Here is a 21,836-nt window from a genome sequence, read left to right as displayed (position 1 = left end):
AAGGGTTTTAGCTACTTTTACAAAGTACCTTTCCATCTCGGTGCCTTTTGCCCAGTTTAGTCTCTTCAGGATGATAAAACCATTTTACCTTCACAACCATATTGCTGGCCCAAGATTCCCACAGGCTCTCAATGCGGCCAATATAAGGAAGGTGAGGGCGGCCAGAAGACAAAAATACTGCACAGTCTCCCACTCTGATTATGTCTTTACCCCGGACAATGGCCTTGTAAAAAAGTTTCCGTGCTTTTCCTTTTAGACCTCGTCTCTAAAAACAAAAGACAACTTTATTTTAGAGATTAGATCAATGTATAAAAATTTTTTTAAACATTTTTCCAAACAGAATTATTTAGAATTTAATAACATTGTGTAGAAGCAATTAATATACGAAGCTTACCTGAGTGGGGTTTCCAGACCACCGCCACAGCTGACGTGCTGGTACAAATGCAGACGAGTTGGGTGAACTGTCTGTCTTTTGCTTTTTAGGACAGTCTTTGGAAGATTTGGTTTGTGCTGTAGACAGGGAGTTGCTGGGAATCTCCTTTCTCCTTTGATGCTTGCCTGTACCATTGCTGACCATGGATTTTGTGCTGGTCACACCCATGGCTTTGGCAATAAAGGAGTGTTGTGGTGGGGCAGTTGTTGGCTCAGGATGTGGCTGTTGCTGTTTTTGAAGCACTGCATGATGGGAGGACAGGCAACCCTGCAAGAGAAGTCGAGATGCTTCCTCTTCATCTGAGCTGTAGGAGGAGTCATTGTCAGAAGAGCAGGCACTAGAACTTGACAGTGAGCCTGAACATGATGAGCTTGAGGAACCTGAGGAAGAGGAGGAAATGGACAGATGAGAGAGAAAGCGCCTAGGGTTGCGCATCGCTGTTCTTCTGGAATCTTCATCTTCTTCATCTTCATCCATGTCTGAGTAGGAGCTAAGACAATCGCTGTGGCAGTTCAACACATAATCTGGATATTCACCAAGCCCTAGACCCTGAGAATGTTTCCGCATATCAGAGGAATTCTTGAGGAGGTGGCTACTACTTCTCTTGTCATCCTTCATTAGTAACACTGAGTGGGAGCAATCCATATGAGTGGTTGATTCGACTACATTTTTGGTCCCAGAGCCTTTCTCCATTCTCCCCCCTCTAGATTCAAACTCCCCATTTCCAAGAAGCATGAGTGCTTTTCCATTTTTTGTCTTTGGAGAGGTTACTCCTTCATGGTCCAATTTGATGAGGTACTCTTTCCGGTCTCCTGTCTTTCTCCCCCGAACATTTGAAGTGCTCTTCTGACCAAGATGTAACCCAGACGTAGGTTGTTGATTACCAAAGGTTGTAAAGCCATTAGCAATGCTACTAAAAGAATCCACCTCGAAGGAAGTGCTAAAGATACCCTTAGCTGGTGTACCCATAGTGGAGCCAAGCACTGGGAACGTGTCTGTCTCTTTTTCTTTTGCAGTTTTTCTAGACAGCCCATTGAAGTGGAACAAATCCAGAGATGGTCTTTTTCTAGACATGGTGACAGACGGCCAGGTAAGAAGAGAGGAGGCACTCCCAGTTACATTCTCAGACACACCACTTTTTGTTGACAAACTGACAGATTTGGGTCTTCCTGTAAAGACAAAAATAATAATAAAAAAAAACCCCAAAAAAACAATCATAAGACATTCAAATCTTAAATAAATTAATGTTGCTGTGAACTATTTTGGTAAAGTCTTTTGATAAACGTTTTTTTTCAGACATTGGCACAACCATGTGAAATTAATATGTCTGAGAACTTCAAATGGAAGTAAACCTGATCTGTTCCATTGTCATGCTTTTGCAGATAAGATCTGCTGAGCACAGATAGTTGGGCAGACAGATTTAAGCTTTCAGTTAGTCCTAAGGCATTTCTGCAAACTTTGTGCTTGCAGTGTTGCTTGATTGTCTCTCTTCCTTTCTTTTTTTACTCTATCTATCTCAAAAACAAAGCAGCCAGAAAGCCAAAACGTGTCTGTAAGTATTTCATATGCTGGCAAACTATGTAAAGCACTGTGGTCCTATACAAAATCTGTTTATTATTAGTATTGATTATGTGTAGCAACCATTGGATAAGTGTGTGAGTTGTTACTATAGAAACAATTACATTTGAAAAAACACACATTAATGTTAACACAAAAAAGGCTTTGTATTGTTGTATTGATGAAACAACCATAAACCACCAATGTATGATGTCATTTTTGCTACTTGGTTAGCTTTTGTCTCTTTTTTGGCAGTTCTGTTCAAACTCTTCTAATAATCAAACAATGCTCTGGATGGAATGGTCTGTGAACTGTGGTCTTAAACACGTATCTTGTTCAAAACACATCTACCCAAAATTCCAATACCATTTTAAAATATATATTTTTTAAATAAATTGTTGAATGAAATATAATTTCCATGTTGCAATGGGGACATAAACATTTGTAATAAATATACTGCACAGGATTGCAAAAACCTATAGAACTGCACTGTTTTCTGTAATGTACAATCAATTCTGGTTAATTACCTGGCTTGGCCTTGATTGTTTTCCATGGTTCTGTGTTGCCATGCCATTCACAAGAAATATCAATCTGCTGAGAGCTCTTCTCCTGAGTGGAGCTTTTCCGTCTGCGACGAGTTGGAGATGCCAAGAGAGCTGGTGAAGGCTCTGCACCTGAAGTACATGGATCAAGTAACATTAGTTACAGTAACATATTTTGGTCCAAATGTATGTCTTTTCATTTCATAATAGTTTTCTTCTTATACTCAAGGAAAACTGCATATGTACAATATATTTGGTAACCGGGTGGAAGAAGGCGAATGTTAGGAAGGGAAATCCAGCCACGATCTCCATCATCAAACTCGACCATGACAGAGCCTTCTTTCTGCTCATCTCCAGGACCACCTGTGCATGATATTATCCATTGTTAACTTTAAGAAAATTAGGAGAATCAGCAAAATAAAAAGAAATGTCTCTTAAAAAGTATGAAGATGGTGCCCTGACCTCTACGAACATATCCTGGATACAAGCACCTTGAGCGCTCACTCCAGTATGCACACACTCTTGTTCCATCAGTAAGTAGATCCACTGTCTCCAGTTGCACATCTAACACCTGACATACACAAATAAAATGCGTATATCAGACATAACTTATAAGCAAAAAATAGTAATTACATTGACATAGAAGGTGGTCTGGAATAAAAAAAAGTTGTTTTCAGTAAAACTGGGGTATGGATGCACATTCCAATTTACAGCATTGTACAAAAATCCAAACCAAAAATAAATAAATAATAATAAATAAAAAATGGCCAAATCTGTGAAACATTCGTTCCACAGGACACTTTTTCATTCCAAATTTGATATAAAAAACAAGAATCAGCATCAGTGAATAGGTGCCTCCTTGAGAACAATTAAATAAAGGAGCCCAAATCGATGACTTTATTGTTAAATTGCCAACTTCCCTCCTACTACACAGCCTGTGCTGGCACCAAGAGCTCTTTCAGGCTTGGCACAAACGTGGTTACTGTGGTGAGGGGCCACTGATAGAGCAAGCAGCCAGAAGATGTAGTTCTGGGCCAGATTTGCAGGTAATAGTTTTGGAACAGCAAATAGAAGATAAGAAACTGTAAACTATCCATCCATCCATCCATCCATCCATCCATCCATCCATCAATACTAACATTACCTATGATGGTGTTAGTTTGGATCTACATAACACAATAAGAGGTCACCAAATATTTTCATAAAGGAAGAAATTAAGCGTGTGTGTGTGTGTGTGTGTGTGTGTGTGTGTGTGTGTGTGTGTGTGTGTGTGTGTGTGTGAGAGAGAGAGAGAGAGAGAGAGAGAGAGAGAGATGCTAGTGGCAGTCATTCTTCTACTGGCAATAATGCTGACACACTAACACCAGATACTTCCTCATACACACACACACACACACACACACCCACACACACACACACACACAAACACACACACCAACACACACACACACACACACACACACACACACACACACACACACACACACACACACACACACACACACACACACACACACACACACACACACACACACCCTAGACTGATCAGGTCACTGATGGGAACAGTGGCAAGCTCACAGGTAGGGAAGGCTGCGGGGGAAAGCACTAAAGAAAGCATGAAAGCATTCACCATGAAAATACAGCATGAGAGCTCTGTGGCTCCAGGAAATTTCATAGACACACAACATTTAAAAACAAACTGTTTTATAAAAAAAAAATATATATATAATTTTCATAAAACAGGGGGTTGTGGACTGCATCATGAACTGAGATCTAAGATATGTTTTGCATTTTATAGTTAATGATGAATGCATATACCCATGAATCTAATGTATTTAAAAGGAGAATGTGCCAAGAAAGCATTGTTGGTTTATAGTGTATAATCATCAATCCTTTCCAAATTGATAGACTTTCCCCATAGATTAAATATACCATAACCAACTAGTCAAGCCCCATATATATGTTCAAGCATATAAGTAGATAAGGAAGCAATAAAAACAGCAAAACAAATCCATCTGTGTGTGACCCTTGGAAGGGTTGAGCAGAATTAGCAAGGAAGAGTCATCTACACTATGCACCTGTAACACTATATGGAGTGTCATACTGAACTTCTGGTCTGAATGTAACCTTAAGCAACACACTGAATGCAGTGCAAAGCAATGAACTGGGCTCTCACTGGATCCTTCAAGCAAGACACACACACCTCTCAACAACTGTTTCTCCACCTCTATTCCAACAAGATGTTAAATCTTTCTCTGTTGAGGAAGTTGTGTGCAATGAGATTTTAAAAAAAGTACAATAAAATGCAAATATTTAAAGTGCTTTAAGCCTTAATTTATACCAATCATATATAGCAATCACAACAGTTTAGATGCCCATGCACACACACAAACAGATGTTCTGCTTCATATTATTTTAGCAGACGCTTGGAAGGGGTGTGTTGGTCTGTAATAAGGGTGCGCATCAGGTCTTGCACAAGTTTTTGTGTGAAAAGTTTAGTTTAAAACTTACCGCTTCTTGAAGCAACTGTTCCAGAGAGTAGATCCTTGGCCTGTTTCCTCTCTCTCCTTCAATGACAATGCTGTAACTGTGATTAGGGATATGAGATAGAGTAAGGCTTAAGTGAAATGTGGTTTCCAAAGCATGCTTGTATTTCATGGAGACTTATACTGTTTACTGTTCAACATTTGTCCACAATTAATCCACTGATTTTACAAAGCTGATTCAAACTGCATGAATGTAGAGAACCTTACATGTCAGGTAAGTCCAGCGTGTGTACATAGGCAGCATAAAGCAGCTCATCCTCCTTGGAGATCAACACTTTTAGCCCATCTTGCAGGGCATCTTTGGTAAGGACACAGTTAGGCAGGGCTGGACACAGAACAGAGGCAGAAGCATATGAGAGACACATCATTTACTGTGTTCCATGGCTGGATAGACAAATATAAAATAAGTGTCTCTTAGGGTCTGAATAAATGCAAGGATTAAATATGGCATTAATGGTTTTGCAGTGAACACTGTTAAACTTTTTTTACCAACAAAGTTTTGTGCCAAATCTGCAGTACATAATTTATGTGCATTTACAGTGTAAATGCACATAAATTATGTACTGCAGATTTGGCACAAAACTTTGTTTTACAGCTTCAAGTTTACAAAACACTTTTGGTCTGAATCCAAGAACCAGTAACACTATTGGCTTGAGAACAATGTGCCTTTTATATGAACGATTTTATGTTAATGAGCAATGTTATGTTGCTCATGACAACTCCAAACAATGTGAAAGGCAGGTTTTTGTTGAAAAGACTTGAAAATCTGAATATTGCAGTTACAGATTAGTGGTTTAAATTGACAGTAAACATATATCCCACATACTTTTTTTTTTTTTCAAGTGTTTGTCCTTCAAGGTATAATCCATTGAAATATTAGTTAGTTGCTTAGCTAGGAAATTTGCCTTTGGCTTCACAAAGCAATACAAACTATACATCACATAACAACCTAAAAGAACATCATAAAAGTAAATAAAACAGCATCACAATCTAAATCTTACATACAATCAATCTTACATAAAAATTTCATACACATACACAGTGAATCTGTAAAGTATTCACAGCACCTCACTTTTTCCACATTTTGTTATGTTACAGCCTTATTTCAAAATGGATTTAATTAATTATTTTCCTCAAATTTCTACAAACAATAAAACATAATGACAACATGAAAGAAGTATGTTTTAAATCTTTTCATGTTTATAAAAAAAAAGTTATAATCACATGTACTTGTGGTTACAGCCTTTCCTTAATACTTTGTTGAAGCACCTTTGGCACCAATTACAGCTTCAAGTCATTTTAAATATGATGCTACAAGCTTGGCACAACTATTTTTGGGCAGCTTCTCCCATTATTCTTTGCAGAACCTCTCAAGCTCTATCAGGTTGGATGGGGACCGTTGGTGCACAGCCTTTTTCAGATCTCTCCAGAGATGTTTAATCGGTTTAAATCTGGGCTCTGGCTGGACCATTCAAGAACATTCTCAGAGTCCTGTAGCCACTTTTTTGTTATATTGGCTGTGTGCTTATGATCGTTGTTTGGTTGAAAGATAAACTGTCACCGCAGTCTGAGGTCCAGAGCGTTTTGGAGCAGGTTTGCATCAAGGATGTCTCTGTACATTGCTGCATTCATCTTTCACTCGATCCTGACTAGTCTTGCAGTTCCTGCCGCTGAAAAACATCCCCACAGCACGATAGCAGTTATGGTGGCTGCCACCATGCTTCACTGTAGGGATGGTATTGGGGATGGTATTTGACAGGTAATAAGTGGTGCCTGGTTTTCTCCAGACATGATGTTTGGCATTCAAGCCAAAGAGTTAAATCTTTGTTACTCATGGTCTGAGAGTCCTTCGTGTGCCTTTTGGCAAACCCCAGGCAGGCTGTCATGTGCCTTTTACTGAGGAGTGGCTTCTGTCTGGCCACTATACCATACAGGCCTGATTGGTGTAGTGCTACAGAGATGGTTGTTATCAGAAAAGTTATACTTTCTCCACTAGAGCACTTTCAGAGTGATCATTGGGTTCTTGGTCACCTCCCTGACTAAGGCCTTTCTCCCCCAAGGGCTCAGTTGGCTGGGCGGTCTGCTCTAGGAAGAATCCAAACTTCATCCATTTACTGATGATGGAAGCCACTGTGTTCATTGGGGCCTTCAATGTTGCTGAATATTTTCTGTATCCTTTCCCAGATCTGTACCTTGATACAATTCTGTCTCAGAGGTCCACAGACAATTCATTGGACTTCATTGCTTGGTTTGTGCTCTGACATGCACTGTTAAATGTGGGGCCTTATATAGACAGGTGTGTGCCTTTCCAAATCATGTCCAATCAACTGAATTTACAACAGGTAGACTACAATCAAGTTGTAGAAACAACTCAAGGATGATCAGAAAGGATGTAACTGAGCTTTAATTTTACAAAACATAACAAAATGTGGAAAAAGTGAAGCACTGTGATCACTTTCTGGATGCACTGTATATCATAAATAGTATAGTATCAGATATGCAGTACAGACCAAAAGTTTGGACACACCTTCTCATTCAAAGAGTTTTCTTTATTTTCATGACTATGAAAATTGTAGAGTCACACTGAAGGCATCAAGGGCTATTTGACCAAGAAGGAGAGTGATGGGGTGCTGCGCCAGATGACCTGGCCTCCACAGTCACCGGACCTGAACCCAATCGAGATGGTTTAGGGGTGAGCTGAACCGCAGAGTCAAGGCAAAAGGGCCAACAAGTGCCAAGCATCTCTCGGGGAACTCCTTCAAGACTGTTGAAAGACCATTTCAGGTGACTACCTCTTGAAGCTCATCAAGAGAATGCCAAGAGTGTGCAAAGCAGTAATCAAAGCAAAAGGTGGCAACTTTGAAGAACCTAGAATATGACATTTTTCAGTTGTTTCACACGTTTTTGTTATGTATATAATTCCATATATAATTCCACATGTGTTAATTCATAGTTTTGATGCCTTCAGTGTGAATCTACAATTTTCATAGTCATGAAAATAAAGAAAACTCTTTGAATGAGAAGGTGTGTCCAAACTTTTGGTCTGTACTGTATATGAGTAAGAGTACTATAAGAGTATTATCAGAATTCCAAGGAAAAAACACACATTTCAGTGTGTTCAACTAAGCACCTGGCACTATAATCTTGTGTTTCTCCTCTTTTTCCAGGTCCTCCTCCCCTTCAGAGAAACTGCTGTCATCATCCATGCGGAATCCCTCTTCTGCAGCAAAGGTCTCTAGCAGCTGCCTCATGCCTCGCCTTTTGGCATTCTAAGAGTCACAAACCAGAGTGTGAAATACAGAAGACATATCATCACTCACACAAGTATGCATCACCATTCTTCATTCATAGAGTACACTTCTACTGGCCTTACTGGTTATATAAGTACACAGCATAAAGGTACAGTCACAATTTAAATAAATCTGTTATGTACATTGCCAAATTAAATACTCATGCTGAATTGCACTTTCCGACTTGCCAAGGCACCAAGTATTATTTTACAAATAATCAATAGTCACCATAGCCTTTAGAGAACAATGTATTTCGGTATCCATTAATGAGAAACCATCAGATACAGCTAGATCTGAGATCAGATCACTGTCCAGTGGAATATTACTATATATTTTAGGATTGTTAATTCACATGTATTCATGAAGAAATTATTGGACCATTATAGGTAGCCCTAACAGGTATATTCTTGTGCACATTTTGTGTCTCATAACATTGCTTAAATGCTGACAATATATTATAGTGACAGCAGTTTCACTATTGCAGAGGATTTTATTGCTGTGTCTTCAGGGCAAAGCTTTGATGAGAATTTGTGTATAGGCTCATGTTTTGTTTTTTTAGTCACTTGCTTGAAGCAGGAATTCCCCTCCATAATCACACTTTAATTATGTAGTCAAAATTCTTTTGCAACACCTTGACAATGTCCTTACAAACACTGAGGTTGAGAGCCATTTCAAAACTGTTTCCCTTTTTTGTTTAAACAAGGCATAATTCAACCTGTGAAATAGCAAAGACAACCGAAATTTTTTTATTTTGTAAGGAGATTTATGAGGAGCTTCTGATGGTTCAAATGATACAAGGTTGCATAATCCCTCTTAGCACGATGAGATTTTTTTATTGGTACAATGAAGCCAAGTCAGTTTGATATAGGCTGCCATGGTAACAAGATTACAACAAATTCTCTATGGTGCTTTACTTCTATTGTTATAAGACGGTGTTAATTCTAAACTCTAAAATTGTAAAAATTCAAGTCAAGTGATAGTCAGTGTGTCACCTGTTTGATTTTCAACTTTCTGTTCCAGTTAATATCCTCAATCTGAGATGACACAGTTCCTAGGAAGCAGCTTCTCCTCTGAAACAATCACAAAATGAAGACCATGTCAAGAATGCATTTTTATACAGCAATTAGTTTCAATCCACTAATTTGATTGAACAAGCCTTGTTCCAAGAGCATGTATATTTAAAATAAACCACACTGGGACATTGTTTGTTTCATTCTGCTCGTCTAAGTTTACCATAAAAATTTCACATAAAATTCCACTTCTAAAAATATTTTTAAATGGTCAAGACAGTAGAGTTATTGACATTATCAGCAAACATGGCAAACAATACATTTTACATTCATTTAATTTAAAAAATATATAAGCTTTTCAGATAAAGATGAAAAGGTTTCACTGGATGGACTTTAACAGGAATATAGAAATATGAGATAGCTAGTCCGCTAGGTATATAAAGTGTTGCTTCTTTAGGATCTATTTCAACTACATTTTGGCAACACTGTCTTATTTTGAGTAGTTGAGTAACAATTGTTTATAGAAAATATATTAGTGCATGCATATTGTGTGTACATCTTCAGTCTGTGCTCAACATATGCTCATGTTGAAAAAATAAGCTCATATGATCAAGTTCAATCATGACAATTGTGACATATAAATACACTCTCCCTACCTTTTCAAAGGCTACAGAACTTTTCCTATCTGTCCTTTCCAATGGAGTCGGAAAGCTTTTGAGATCCTTATTACGGTGTAAGCTGCTCTCTTGTGAAACCCCTCTCCACCTGAGTGCATTTAGTCTCTTCTTCACCAGTAGGCAATTCCTGTCTTCACTGAGCAGCGATGGCCTAGAGGGGGCCCTTTTCCTGTGCTTCATTTCCCCTTTAGCAAGCAAGGCGGTGACAGACCCTAAAGGATGGTGGACAAAACATGAGAAATGTTGTTGTATTTATGACAGACCTCACCCTGCATATAAAACTTACCAAATCCTTGTCTTTTCTTGTTGCATTTGGAATTCTGGCCAATAGACAGCTGTACTGTGGAAGAGGGGGGAGCACAAGCTCCAGACTGTAGTGATTTAGAAGATCCATTTTTGATGTCCTCTGGCAATTCTTCGATGTCATAGATGCCATCATCTTCCTCTTCTGTGGGATAAAGGGTCGATTTAATGGACTGACATCCTGACTGGTCTTCAATTCTCAGTACTCAATACTCAATACTATCAGATGCAATTAGTATAAAAGCCCTGCAATGACAGTTCCCTCTGTGTGAAGTTTGATATTTAGCACAGTTCAAATCATGGGGGCCAAATGTGGCGGTAGTTGTCAACATTTTCAAGAAATGCAGTCACTTAGGCCAAGTCACTGACAGGTTTGCTGCAAGCATTTACTGACCACCAGCAACTATCTGCCCCCTCTCTGAAGTGTGTGGGTTAGTGTGTGTGGTGTGTGTGTGTGTGTGTGTGTGTGTGTGTGTGTGTGTGTGTGTGTGTGTGTGTGTGTGTGTGTGTGTGTGTGTGTGTGTGTCTCCAGAACTCAAGAGTCACAGATATCTATTGGCAGTTGCCCACTGGGGACAACGTGTCTCACATGGAGCAGAGATGGCACAGTGGTAACAGTGTCATGTGTCAACACTGTGGCGACACACTTGTCACTTACAGGGCACTCGTCAACACTTTCACATGAATGTGAAATGTGAAAAGGATAACTTTCATGGTAATTAACAGAGCGCTACCAAGAAGGCTCAGCTGAACCATGGGCTTAGCTCACATTAATATTTATTAGTGCTTTGGCTTTATTGGCAGTTTGTTCATTTATAGACCACTATATCCTATACATGATTAAAGCACAGATTGACTTTTTTACTTTTCTAATTCTAGCGCCAGGCCCGCTAGCGCTGTAGTTTAGGTTTTGGGTAGGCTGGAAGTCATTAATACTTTTAACAGTGTGACAGTTGAGCAGAAATGTCAAAGGTGTGCTGTTCAACATGGCAGGATACATCTCATTCCCTCTGTGGATAGATCATAATTCACCTGGCTCGGACAACTCGCTGTCGAAGGAAGAATTGTCCTTTCCTGTCACCTCCTGCTTGCTATTGGTTAAGACCTTGTTGGGCATCATCTGCTGGCTTCGAGTGTACAGGGTAGAGGAGGCATGGCCATGGCTGATCTTAGACCTGCATCCTCTCTGTATCATTATTCTCTGGCCCTCTAAATTCTGGTGCAATGTTGTCTCAGTGTTCCCTGTTGAATAAAAGCACAAAAACAAAATTACATAAACCTGATGATTTTGGATTGTTGGGAGGTGACCTGAACAGACAGCTGTGAGCATACCTGTTTCACTTTGACGTCCAATCAGGTTTCTGTGTCTCTGCTCTGCTGACGAGCCAGAAGCAGGCTTCTCTATTTGACAAAATATGTTCTCTAGTCTAGAGTCACGCTTGGCACTGGCCTGTTGCTTAAGCTGGGACATCTTGGAGCTCAGCAGTTTTGGTCTGCCTCTCTGCCTACAGGAAGCCTTCATTTGTGTAAAAAAAAAAAAAATGAGAAGGTCAAAAATTAAAAATAGCAGTTTAAGCTGCTTTTTTAACCATTATATGAGCTTTTTCACTCATTAATATCAATATAAATATTAATTTTATAGCTTTTTCCTCAGCAGTTCACATTTCCTCATATTGATGGGAGAAATATGACTGCCACATCTATTCGCTCTGGTGGCCCACTCACCTGTGTGCCACTTACATGATAGAAGGAACTATTGGCCATCTTCTTCCTCTTTGTGTGCTTTTCCCCGCCCCCAGCAGCCTCTTCCTCTGCAGCCAGCAGGCTTGATGCTGCTCCCACCAACCTGTCCATCACAACAGAGAGAATTCATAAGAGGAGTGGGGAGCAAGGGATGAAAAGGAGAGATCAGAGAAGAGCGCAGGGCTTGCCTTCCCTCTTCGTGGCTTTCTAATAACCCTCTTTTCAGCCTTTGATGAATGGAGAGGCAGGGGCCTCTTTCCCTGCTGCATGCTTGAAAAACTGGGATCTGACGGCAGACCGAGAAATATCTGAGCAAAGCACTAGTTAAGGAAACTCCCACTCATAATTTTGTTTGTTCTTTTTTCTTGTGTTTCCCGCTCTGCCTATTTTCTCACCATTTTGCCTTTAGCACCAATGGTTTTAAGGCTATGGATTTCAGTGTTACATTAATAGAACCCCCCTTCCTCTTATTACCATATCAATGCAATACAATGGAGCACAATTCATTGGCCTTCGGGAGGGCCAGTAAGAGTGAGTAAGTGTGCGTATGGCTGGCAGCCATCTAACAGTCCTATTAAACTGAAATTGGGTTGAGCTTACACACACGCCATAAGGCCCATGGCTGGGGTCTCGTTTTGCAGTCTGTGTGACTGCCCCCCCCCCCCCCCAATAGTAGCAGACAGTCACTTCAAAGCCACCGCGGGTCTGTCTTAGTCACTGCTCTGACGATTGGGGCCGCTGTCAGGCAGTCTGCCACTCACACCGGAATGATTGGCAGGTAAGTGTCAGAGGCTGTAGTAGCATGTGGTTGGTGGATGCTATGCTCCCATGTTTTAGTTGCTACTGTTATGGTGACAAAACAGAAAAACTGTGGCAGTTTGCTATACCCAACACACTCCACCAGGAATGCACTGTGATATTCACTCAGCAACCTATTAGTAAAAGATTGTGGACCATGTGTAAGGGCATGAAGAGGCATTTTGTAGAGCTCCTGAGAAGCACAACTGTCTGAGCAATTGTGAGCTTCAGTCCTGGCAATGCCATAGCCATCTGTTCACAAATACATAATTGGCCTGGATCTCTAGGTGGGAAGGACAGCATTCCTCTCTCTCATGTCAGTCACAACAAACACAGCCAGTCACAAGTGTCTGTTAGACCATGTATAAAGATAAGACAGTTAGTCCTCTACAAATAAGAAGGTATGTGGTACAGCACTTGGATAGGTTTGCCCATTCCAGATTTGGCAGCCATTATGTGACAAAAAAGGCATTATAAATCCATCACAACCTAGCGCTAAGACCTCAGTGGAGCATGCATTCAGAAAAAAAGCACATGTATATACATATAAAAAAAGACACCCCTATTTTAACATGCCAAAAAACTTCATATTCACTAACATACACAAGGCCTGAAAAAGAACTGTGTCACTTGTGCTTTGCTTCTCCCTTCCGCTTAGCTGTTAACACTGGCTGCCTGCCCTTTATTCTGGCCAGTGCTGTCAGATGGCATCAGTGGTCCCTGCACCCACAGTCCCCAAGCCCAAGCCCTACTACAAAGAACCTTTGCCAGGAGGGTCCATAAAGGTGGAGGGGGTAGGGAGGGCTGCCTGCAGAGAGTGCCAGAAGATACAGGGCCAGGACAGATGGGTGATGCGGGGAGGGAGAGGAATTCAACACAACCAAACAACATAACAGGGAACGTTTCTATTGCATGCAAGAAACCTTTTGTGCAAATTGTCTTAATACTAGGCATTAATTTTTTTAAGGGAAAATAAATACCAATATAAGGACAAGTCACTTTTTAATTGACTAAAATAATATATTTTTTTATTATTATTATTGTGCCTGTTAATATAAAACATCTAGACACGTTCATAAATACATACACACATCCTTCCTCTCAGACAATACTGGATTAAAAAGAGCATAGAAAAAAGGTAAAGTTGAGACATGATCCAGGAAAGAAGGAGATCGTAGCATACTAGTAAAAAGGAAACAAGAGAAGAGTAAGTGAAATAGAGAGAGATAGTGGGAAGAGATAATGAGACAGAAAGGAAAGTAGGGAGAAAAAGAACAGGGGTGGGGGTGGCAGGGCAGTCTTGAGGGAGTCTGTTGGCCAATCTGAATTGCAGCTCTGGATCGATTGACACTAACCTCTATCGACCTGCCACCTCACTCTGTATAGATGCAACCATCTAGTCCCGATACGCAAACCCGGTACCCCAGCACCCCTCAAATAAGTAGACCTGGATTTCTACACAGCAATGCTACATTATCTTTACTCTATCTTTATTCAGAGAAAACAAGAAGAGAGTAGTGAGCATCTTTTTGAGAAATTTTGTTTGTCACACTGCAACTTGGTTACTGTTCCTTACTGTATCTTACAGGCATAACAATGTTACATTTGTATTGTCTGTTCTCATGTTGCAAAGTATTTAAATATTTTTAATACAGTAAAACTCAAATCTAAAACTAATAAACCACAGTTTCTATATTCACTTTCACACTTGCCATTAGGAGCTACAAAAAGGTCTCTTATCTACAGGAAAAAAATACGTTGAAGTATTCTGCCTGACACAAAGTGCATCTGTATTCTGTGTCTGCTGCATTTGAATATAGCGCCAAGCATCAAAACCTCCCCTAGTGCCACAAGGGAGCAGGTCACTGTGGAAACTCAAGCGTAACCTGACACCAGCTACAGAGTAAACTTTGGAGACCGATTGTTTGGGCTCATTGAGTGCCATGGAGGGGCTGCCTATTAAAGCCCAGTGTGCGAACAGAGCTGACAGAAATGACCCTCCCCCTTTTTTAGCCTGTCGTTACCCGATGGTGACCTTATAACCTCCTGACCCTTCCAGCTCTTGTGTCAATCCTGTGTCACATTCCTCCTGTTAGCAGCCAAGCGGGTGGGAGCGCAAAGCGTGTGTGTATTTGTGTGTGCGTGTATTTGTGTGTGCATGTATAGAGAGAGGGGGTGGGTGTCTAAGACGCACTGCCAGAGAATTCACAGCCCCCTAATTACAAAGGCCCTTCTCCTAAGAGAGGTCAGGATTACATAGTAATGAGATTCAGAGGAGGCGATTGATTAGAGAGCCAGGAGGAGAGTAAGTAAGCAAGAAATGAAGATAGACAACACAACCAGAGTGAGTGAGTAAAATTGGGGAACTTGAATTTCACACATACACATGCAGGTTCTCACAACATGCAAATGGTTTGTACGGCTCATGATCTCTGTAAAACCATACAGGTGGTGTATAATGACATGCATGCAGCTCATACAGTAGAAAACAAACTTTCCATTTGTTTACTGTGGGGACAAAAATATTATATGCACCTAAAGCCAAAAAAGGAACAAAAAGGGCCAATCAATTTAAACCTACAGTTACAAAACAAATTAAGTAACAAATAGTGTATATACAGGTGCATCTCATTAAATAAATTTTTTTTTTTATTTTAGTCATTCAATACAAAAAGTGAAACTCGTATATTATATAAATTCATCACACACAGACTGATATATTTCAACTATTTTTTCTTTTAATTTTGATGATTATGGCTTACATCTAATAAAACGCAAAATTCAATATCTTAATATTGCTTAAGACCAATAAAAAAAAAAATAAATAAAAGAGATTATTTTTTAAGACAGTAATATTGGACTACTGAAAAGTATGAACATGTACAGAACTCAGTCGGGGCTCCCTTTGCATGAATTTCTGCAGTGGCACATGAGGCGATCGGTCTGTTACACTGCTGATGTATTATGAAAGCCCAGGTTGCTCTGATAGCAGCCTTCAGCTCTTCTATGTTGATAAAATAAAATAACCCTTATTTATCACATATACATTACAGCACAGTGAAATTCGTTCTTCGAATATCCCAGCTTGTTTAGAAGCCGGGGTCAGAGCGCAGGGTCGGCAATGACACAGCGCCCCTGGAGCACAGAGGGTTAAGGGCCTTGCTCAAGGGCCCATGAGTGGCAGCTTGCCGATACCGGGGCTTGAACCCCCAACCTTCCAATAGGTGCAGTAACCCAGCACCTTAACCACTGAGCTATCACTCTCCTACAAAGGGTCTGTTGGGTCTGGTGTCTTATATCTTCCTCTTTACAATACCCCATAGATAAAACAAATCCTGCTGGAAAATGAAGTCAGCATCTCCATAAAGCTGGTCAGCAGAGGGAAGCATGAAGTGCTCTAAAACTTCCTGGTAGACAGCTGTGGACTTGATAAAACACAGTGGACCAACACCAGCAGACCAACACTCCCCAGACCACCATGGACTGTGCAAACTTTACACTGGACCTCAAGCAACTTGGATTCTGTGCCTCTCCTCTCTTCCTCCAGACTCTGGGATCTTGATTTCTAAATTAAATGCTTGATTTTCTTTCTTTTGAAAAGATAACTTTGGCCCACTGAGCAACAGTCCAGTCCTTTTGGTCCTTTGCCCAGGTAAGACACCTCTGAAGTTGTCTCTGGTTCAAGAGTGGCTTGACACAAGGAATGCGTCAGTTGTAGCCCATGGTCTGTGCATGGTGGCTCTTGAAACACTGACTCCAGCTGCAGTCCACTCTTTGTGAATCTCACAAATTCTTAAATGGGCTTCATGTTACCTTTTTTTTTACCACAATTTTGCTTTCTATTAATGTGATTGGATACAGCACTCTGTGAACAGCCAGCTTCTTTAGCGATGACCTTTTGTGTTTTACCCCTTCATGTGCAAGGTGTCCACGATCGTCTTCTGGACAACTGTCAAGTCAGCAGTCTTCCCCCATGATTGTGTAGACTTAACCAGACTGAGACACCATTTAAAGGCTCAGGAAACCTTTGCAGGTGTTTGGATTTATTTAGCTGATTAGAGTTTATTCAAATTTTCTGAAATACTGAATTTGAGGTTTTTATTAGCTGTAAGCCATAATCATCTAAATTAAAAGAAATAAACACTTGAAATATATCAGTCTGTGTGTCATAAATCTATGTAATATACAAGTTTCACTTTTTGTATTGAATGACTAAAATATATAAACGTTTTAATGATATTCAAACTTACTGAGATGCACCTGTATAGGACATTATTTATGGTTTCAAAAAGAGTGGTTTTCTTTTATCTTTTCTTTTTTTTAATGCCCTTTCCTCATTATTTACACATAAGCATTTCTAGATGATATTGCTCTACTCACTTCTCATCTACACTATATGGACAAAAGTTTGCGGCCACCAGACCATAAGATTTAATTGGCTTTTTGAACATACCATTCCACACTCCATCCCCATTTGCTGCTATAATATTTACCACTTTTCTAATAAGATGTTAGACTAGGAAGAAGTGTGTGTGTGGAGATTTTTGCTCATTCAGCCACTAGTAAATGAGCAAAGTCAGGTACTGATATAGGGTTGGGAGGCCTTGGTTGCAGTCAGTATTCCAATTCAACTGAAGGTGTTTAATAGGGATTGAGGTCAAAACTCTGTAGCAGAACACTCAAGATCTGCTTTCATTCATATCTTAATGGAGCTAGCTTTGTGCACAGCAGCATTGTCATGCTGGAACAGGTTTGGGTCTCTGAGTTCAAGTAAAGGGAAAATTAATTGAATTAACTTTGGTGTACTCTGTATAAATCAGTGCAATCATGTGAATTAAACAATAAACCATTTTTCAGTGTCATCCTAATATTTAACATACGAACAATACAAAAACACAATAAATTCAAATAAACACACAACAATACACAAATGTACATTATTTTAACACATTAACTATAAACATAGAGTCAGTCAGGCTTTCTTCTTCCCTATAAGCTTTCCAAAAAGGACTTTATAATTCTGATTAAATCCAGTGGCAGTTATTTTTTTTTATTTAATTATTTTGGTGGATGGCATTATTAATGCCATAGCTAAATGTGGCATGGGTAAAGCATGTGTAATTAAGCTCCAGCTCTTGTTCTCATTAGTGCCCCACTAATCAGCCTGGTCCATAATAAAAACTGAGTTTTCTTAATCAGATAGGGTAAACAGGTTTGACGGAGTTTATCAAACTGTCAGCCTGGTATAAACAGAAGTGCACCTCAAAATGGAATGTACATTTATCACAGTGACAATCTTGTGCTCTGACTTTTTGCCGGCATTTAGACCCCTTGTTTTATCAAATTAATATTGTTGGTGCGTCAGGGGTTAGAAGAAGTCCCAACACTTGTAATCAATGGAAGCTGTAAATATGATTAATCAGTGCAAATAGTCCTTCATTAAGCACTTAGTCTGCCTTATTTAAACCAGTACCACCCCTATTTACTTACACACAATGAGAGATCGTAGGGACTGTTCCAGCTGACTGTGTTTACTGTGTATAATCATGCACATATAATTTTTGAACCACTACTTGGTGTAATCTATTTGAATTAGAATTTTTACACTTTGACTAACTTCTGCACTCTCTTTCTTGCTGCCTTTCACATGCACAATTCAGGACACAAATGAACGAAACTCACTTGACCCTCTTGACTGTATCTGTGGGGGTAGTTGATCCTGGGGTGGGCTTGCGTTTCCGTGGTCTGCCAGGGCCTCTGCGAACTGGGCTTCTTGAGGTATCCTCTTTTCTGTGAACACACGCAGTTAGTCAGTCACACTAATTCACACTAATGGTATATAGTGGGTAGCACTAAGCCATCCTAATTGTTGCTGTGACTAGGAGAAAGGGCTTAAGCGAACACAGGGGACTTAACCTTACTGGTCAATAGCTTAAGTAAGGAGGACACTGCACATGCTGGGTGGTCTTAGCGGTTGTATGTGAGTAAGGTGAAGAATGGCTTAAAAAATGCCTTCAAGAATGAGTGTAAGATGTAGACGAGGTATGTATATTTGTTCTCAGGTGTGTGCATGTGTCTGTACACATGTGAAAAGGTGGCTCATCACTTACTGATGATCATGTTTTCTCTGAAGCTTGGTCAGTTCTTTCTGTTTCTCCTTGTAGCGCCGCTGCAGCTCAGCCAGCTGCACCCTCATCGCAAGCTCCTCCCTGTCTAATGTTTCCATTATACTCTTCACTGGACATGCCTGAAAACACCACCCACAAAACCCACATGGGATCAGCTAATAAACTTGTCTGTTAACACCAAATATGACTGGACCTGTCTGCTCATGTAAAGCTGAAGATAAACAGACTAACACAACTTTGACCAAAAAAAAACCCAATCAATTTGTTCACTATGTCACATTTATGGGTACTTTTTAAAAATAAACTCATATAACAGGTTTTTGTAAAATGTGATTTTGTAAGCAAATAATATGATGTTCCAGCAAGCAATAATAAATTAACTGCTTCATTTTTATGCATTTATTTCAAAGGGAATTAAAGAGACTTATGAACAGCAGTTACGATTGAAATATAATGGTAAATGGTAATGAAAAGAACACGTGTTAACAGAAGAGATAGTTATACCGGTTCATGTTGTGGTGTCCATTTCCACTTCCTGCGCATGTTAAGTGTACGACGTAAAGGAGGGAAAGACTCTGTAGTGTTGGGTGGAGTCACTTCTAATGCTCGTGCGGTTGCAAGGGTTGCCAGACTCTCTAGGTCAATTAGCAGTCTCTCTTTTCCTGCAGGGACAACCAATGAACATATCTGAAATGAAATGCTGCACATATCTGCTTTCACATGATAACACAATGAATGAGAATCAGTGTGTGCATCAAGTTTATTTCCACAGAGCTGTAGGTGGTACAGCAGTACAGCAATAGGAGCTGTACATGAAAACACTGGCCCTGAAATGTTTGCACTGACCCACTGTCCACCAAAGGAAAACTTTGAGTAATGTGAAACAAATATTAATTTTTTCTTTCTTTCTCTCTCTCTCTCTCTCTCTCTCTCTCTCTCTCTCTCTCTCTCTCTCTCTCTCTCTCTCTCTCTCTCTCTCTCTCACACACACACACACACACACACACACACACACACACACACACACACACACACACACACACACACACACACACACACACACACACACAAACACACACACATTCCCTTAGACAAGTGAGCTGATGAGGTGTACTAGGTCTCTAGGTCTTGTGGAAACAAATATAAGTTAAACAGACCAAAACTACAGTGTATGTGAAGTAGAGGGCAACTACTAATACAGTGTATGCAAAGCAGAGGGCAAAATAAAGAGCAAACAGCCTCTAAGTATAAATCTGTATCCTGCCACCACCTTATGTCTTTTATTCTCTGAATGAGCAATGATGATAGCTGTTAACCAGAGAGCTTATCTCCGTACACGAGATCTAGATGCCAAGAGCCATCACAAAGACAGGAGAGAGAGAGAGAGAGAGAGAGAGAGAGAGAGAGAGAGAGAGAGAAAGCGATATGGAGGGGGGATTTCTCTACATTTAACTCATTAGGGCAAGCCACACGCTCACAGCAAATGAGCCTTGAATATTCATGACAACCCAAACTGGCCTAGGGACACTAAGGAGACTGTGTGTGTGTGTGTGTGTGTATATGTATATATATATATATATATATATATATATATATATATATATATATATATATATATATATATATATATATATATATTGAAATAAGAGCAAGAGAGTAACAGATGCCACACCAACACAAAATAAAAACAATTACAGTCTTTGCACTCAGTGAGAAGAAGAGTAAGAGAGAGGTGGGATGAGAGTAAGAGAAAAGGCACTACAGGAAAAAATTATGAGAGAGAGACAAGTGAGGAACATGAAGGAGGAGAGAAGAGGAAGACAAGCCCAGAGGGTGGTGGGAGGCAGGCAATAAGAGGTAAAGTGTTTATTGAGCCATCTATTTATTCTCAAACATGCCCTCATTACTGACATGGAAAGAATCCAATTTCCTCTACAGAGGGGAAAACCCGGGGAAATACACACACCGTGCACTGGCAAGGTGGAGTGTGCGGGTGCAGAAGACAAGCATGTGAGTAATATAGAACAGAAGGAGAGAAAATAAGGAGGATGTTCGAAGGAATCAGGTAAAACGAGCAAAACTGGTAAAGAACTGTTTAAGAGTGATGACAAGTCCTTACAGCTTCAACATGAAAGAAAGTGAGAAAGAAAGAATTACAAGAAAGAAAAGCAAAGAAGAGAAGCGAAAAAATTTAAAAGAAAATCAAATAATGAAAAAAGAAACCAGAAAAATAAGAAAAAAAAGGAGAAAAAAAATAGGAAATAGGAAATAGGAAAAAAGGAAATAAAGATGGAGTTATCCATTTAAAAATAAGCAAAAGAAACTGAACAAAAAAGACAAACAAAAAAGAAGGGTGCAGACCTACTCAATCCAGTAGAGGTCTTTGGTTTCCCAGGAGTCTTAAGTATCTTAGTTGATTGACATCACTATGGCAGTTATAGCGCAGTGGTGTTCAAGCTGAAATCAATCTACAGTCAGCCCTAATGAGACAAGCTAAACCCACCATGCCAGCTACAGCTCATGCAGTCTCTCGGGGCTGAAGGAGTAGAGAGGAAAAAGGAAAGGGCCCAGATCCCAGAAAATACAGTCCTGCTAGATCAGCGCCCTTACATCAACATCTTAGTTTGGTTGGGGCTTTTACAAAACCCAACTGTTATTCTCTTAAATACAACATGGGAATGCTATGGGCCTAATATACTGTATGTTTATTACGGATTTTAAAACATTTATTTATTTATTACTGAAATTGGAACAACACTCTACCATGACGGTGCATTAGAGGGATATCATTATTACACAGGCAAAAACT

At 39.9% G+C, this 21,836-nt stretch overlaps 1 protein-coding gene across 5 annotated transcripts in view; it reads right to left on the bottom strand.

The window, feature by feature from the left end:
* Positions 1 to 21,836, bottom strand: part of bahcc1b (BAH domain and coiled-coil containing 1b) — an 87,473-nt gene that overhangs the window by 2,672 nt on the left and 62,965 nt on the right. For 4 of the 5 annotated variants that reach the window (XM_083555870.1, XM_083555871.1, XM_083555869.1 and 1 more), the window contains 17 exons: positions 19,532 to 19,689; positions 19,010 to 19,146; positions 18,582 to 18,689; positions 12,084 to 12,204; positions 11,691 to 11,874; positions 11,391 to 11,600; positions 10,342 to 10,503; positions 10,035 to 10,267; positions 9,361 to 9,438; positions 8,209 to 8,347; positions 5,286 to 5,403; positions 5,044 to 5,119; positions 2,995 to 3,103; positions 2,779 to 2,895; positions 2,518 to 2,664; positions 395 to 1,602; positions 29 to 265 (listed from right to left, as the gene is read on the bottom strand). In XM_083555870.1, coding sequence (XP_083411996.1) covers positions 29 to 265; positions 395 to 1,602; positions 2,518 to 2,664; positions 2,779 to 2,895; positions 2,995 to 3,103; positions 5,044 to 5,119; positions 5,286 to 5,403; positions 8,209 to 8,347; positions 9,361 to 9,438; positions 10,035 to 10,267; positions 10,342 to 10,503; positions 11,391 to 11,600; positions 11,691 to 11,874; positions 12,084 to 12,204; positions 18,582 to 18,689; positions 19,010 to 19,146; positions 19,532 to 19,689 — 3,542 coding nt within the window. The remainder of the gene's footprint in view (positions 1 to 28; positions 266 to 394; positions 1,603 to 2,517; positions 2,665 to 2,778; positions 2,896 to 2,994; positions 3,104 to 5,043; positions 5,120 to 5,285; positions 5,404 to 8,208; positions 8,348 to 9,360; positions 9,439 to 10,034; positions 10,268 to 10,341; positions 10,504 to 11,390; positions 11,601 to 11,690; positions 11,875 to 12,083; positions 12,205 to 18,581; positions 18,690 to 19,009; positions 19,147 to 19,531; positions 19,690 to 21,836) is intronic. The other variant, XM_083555872.1, reaches the window with a different exon arrangement.

Source organism: Silurus aristotelis, assembly GCF_946808225.1.
Source record: "Silurus aristotelis genome assembly, chromosome: 12".
NCBI lineage: Eukaryota > Metazoa > Chordata > Actinopteri > Siluriformes > Siluridae > Silurus > Silurus aristotelis.
This window is presented reverse-complemented; position numbering and strand designations above follow the sequence as displayed.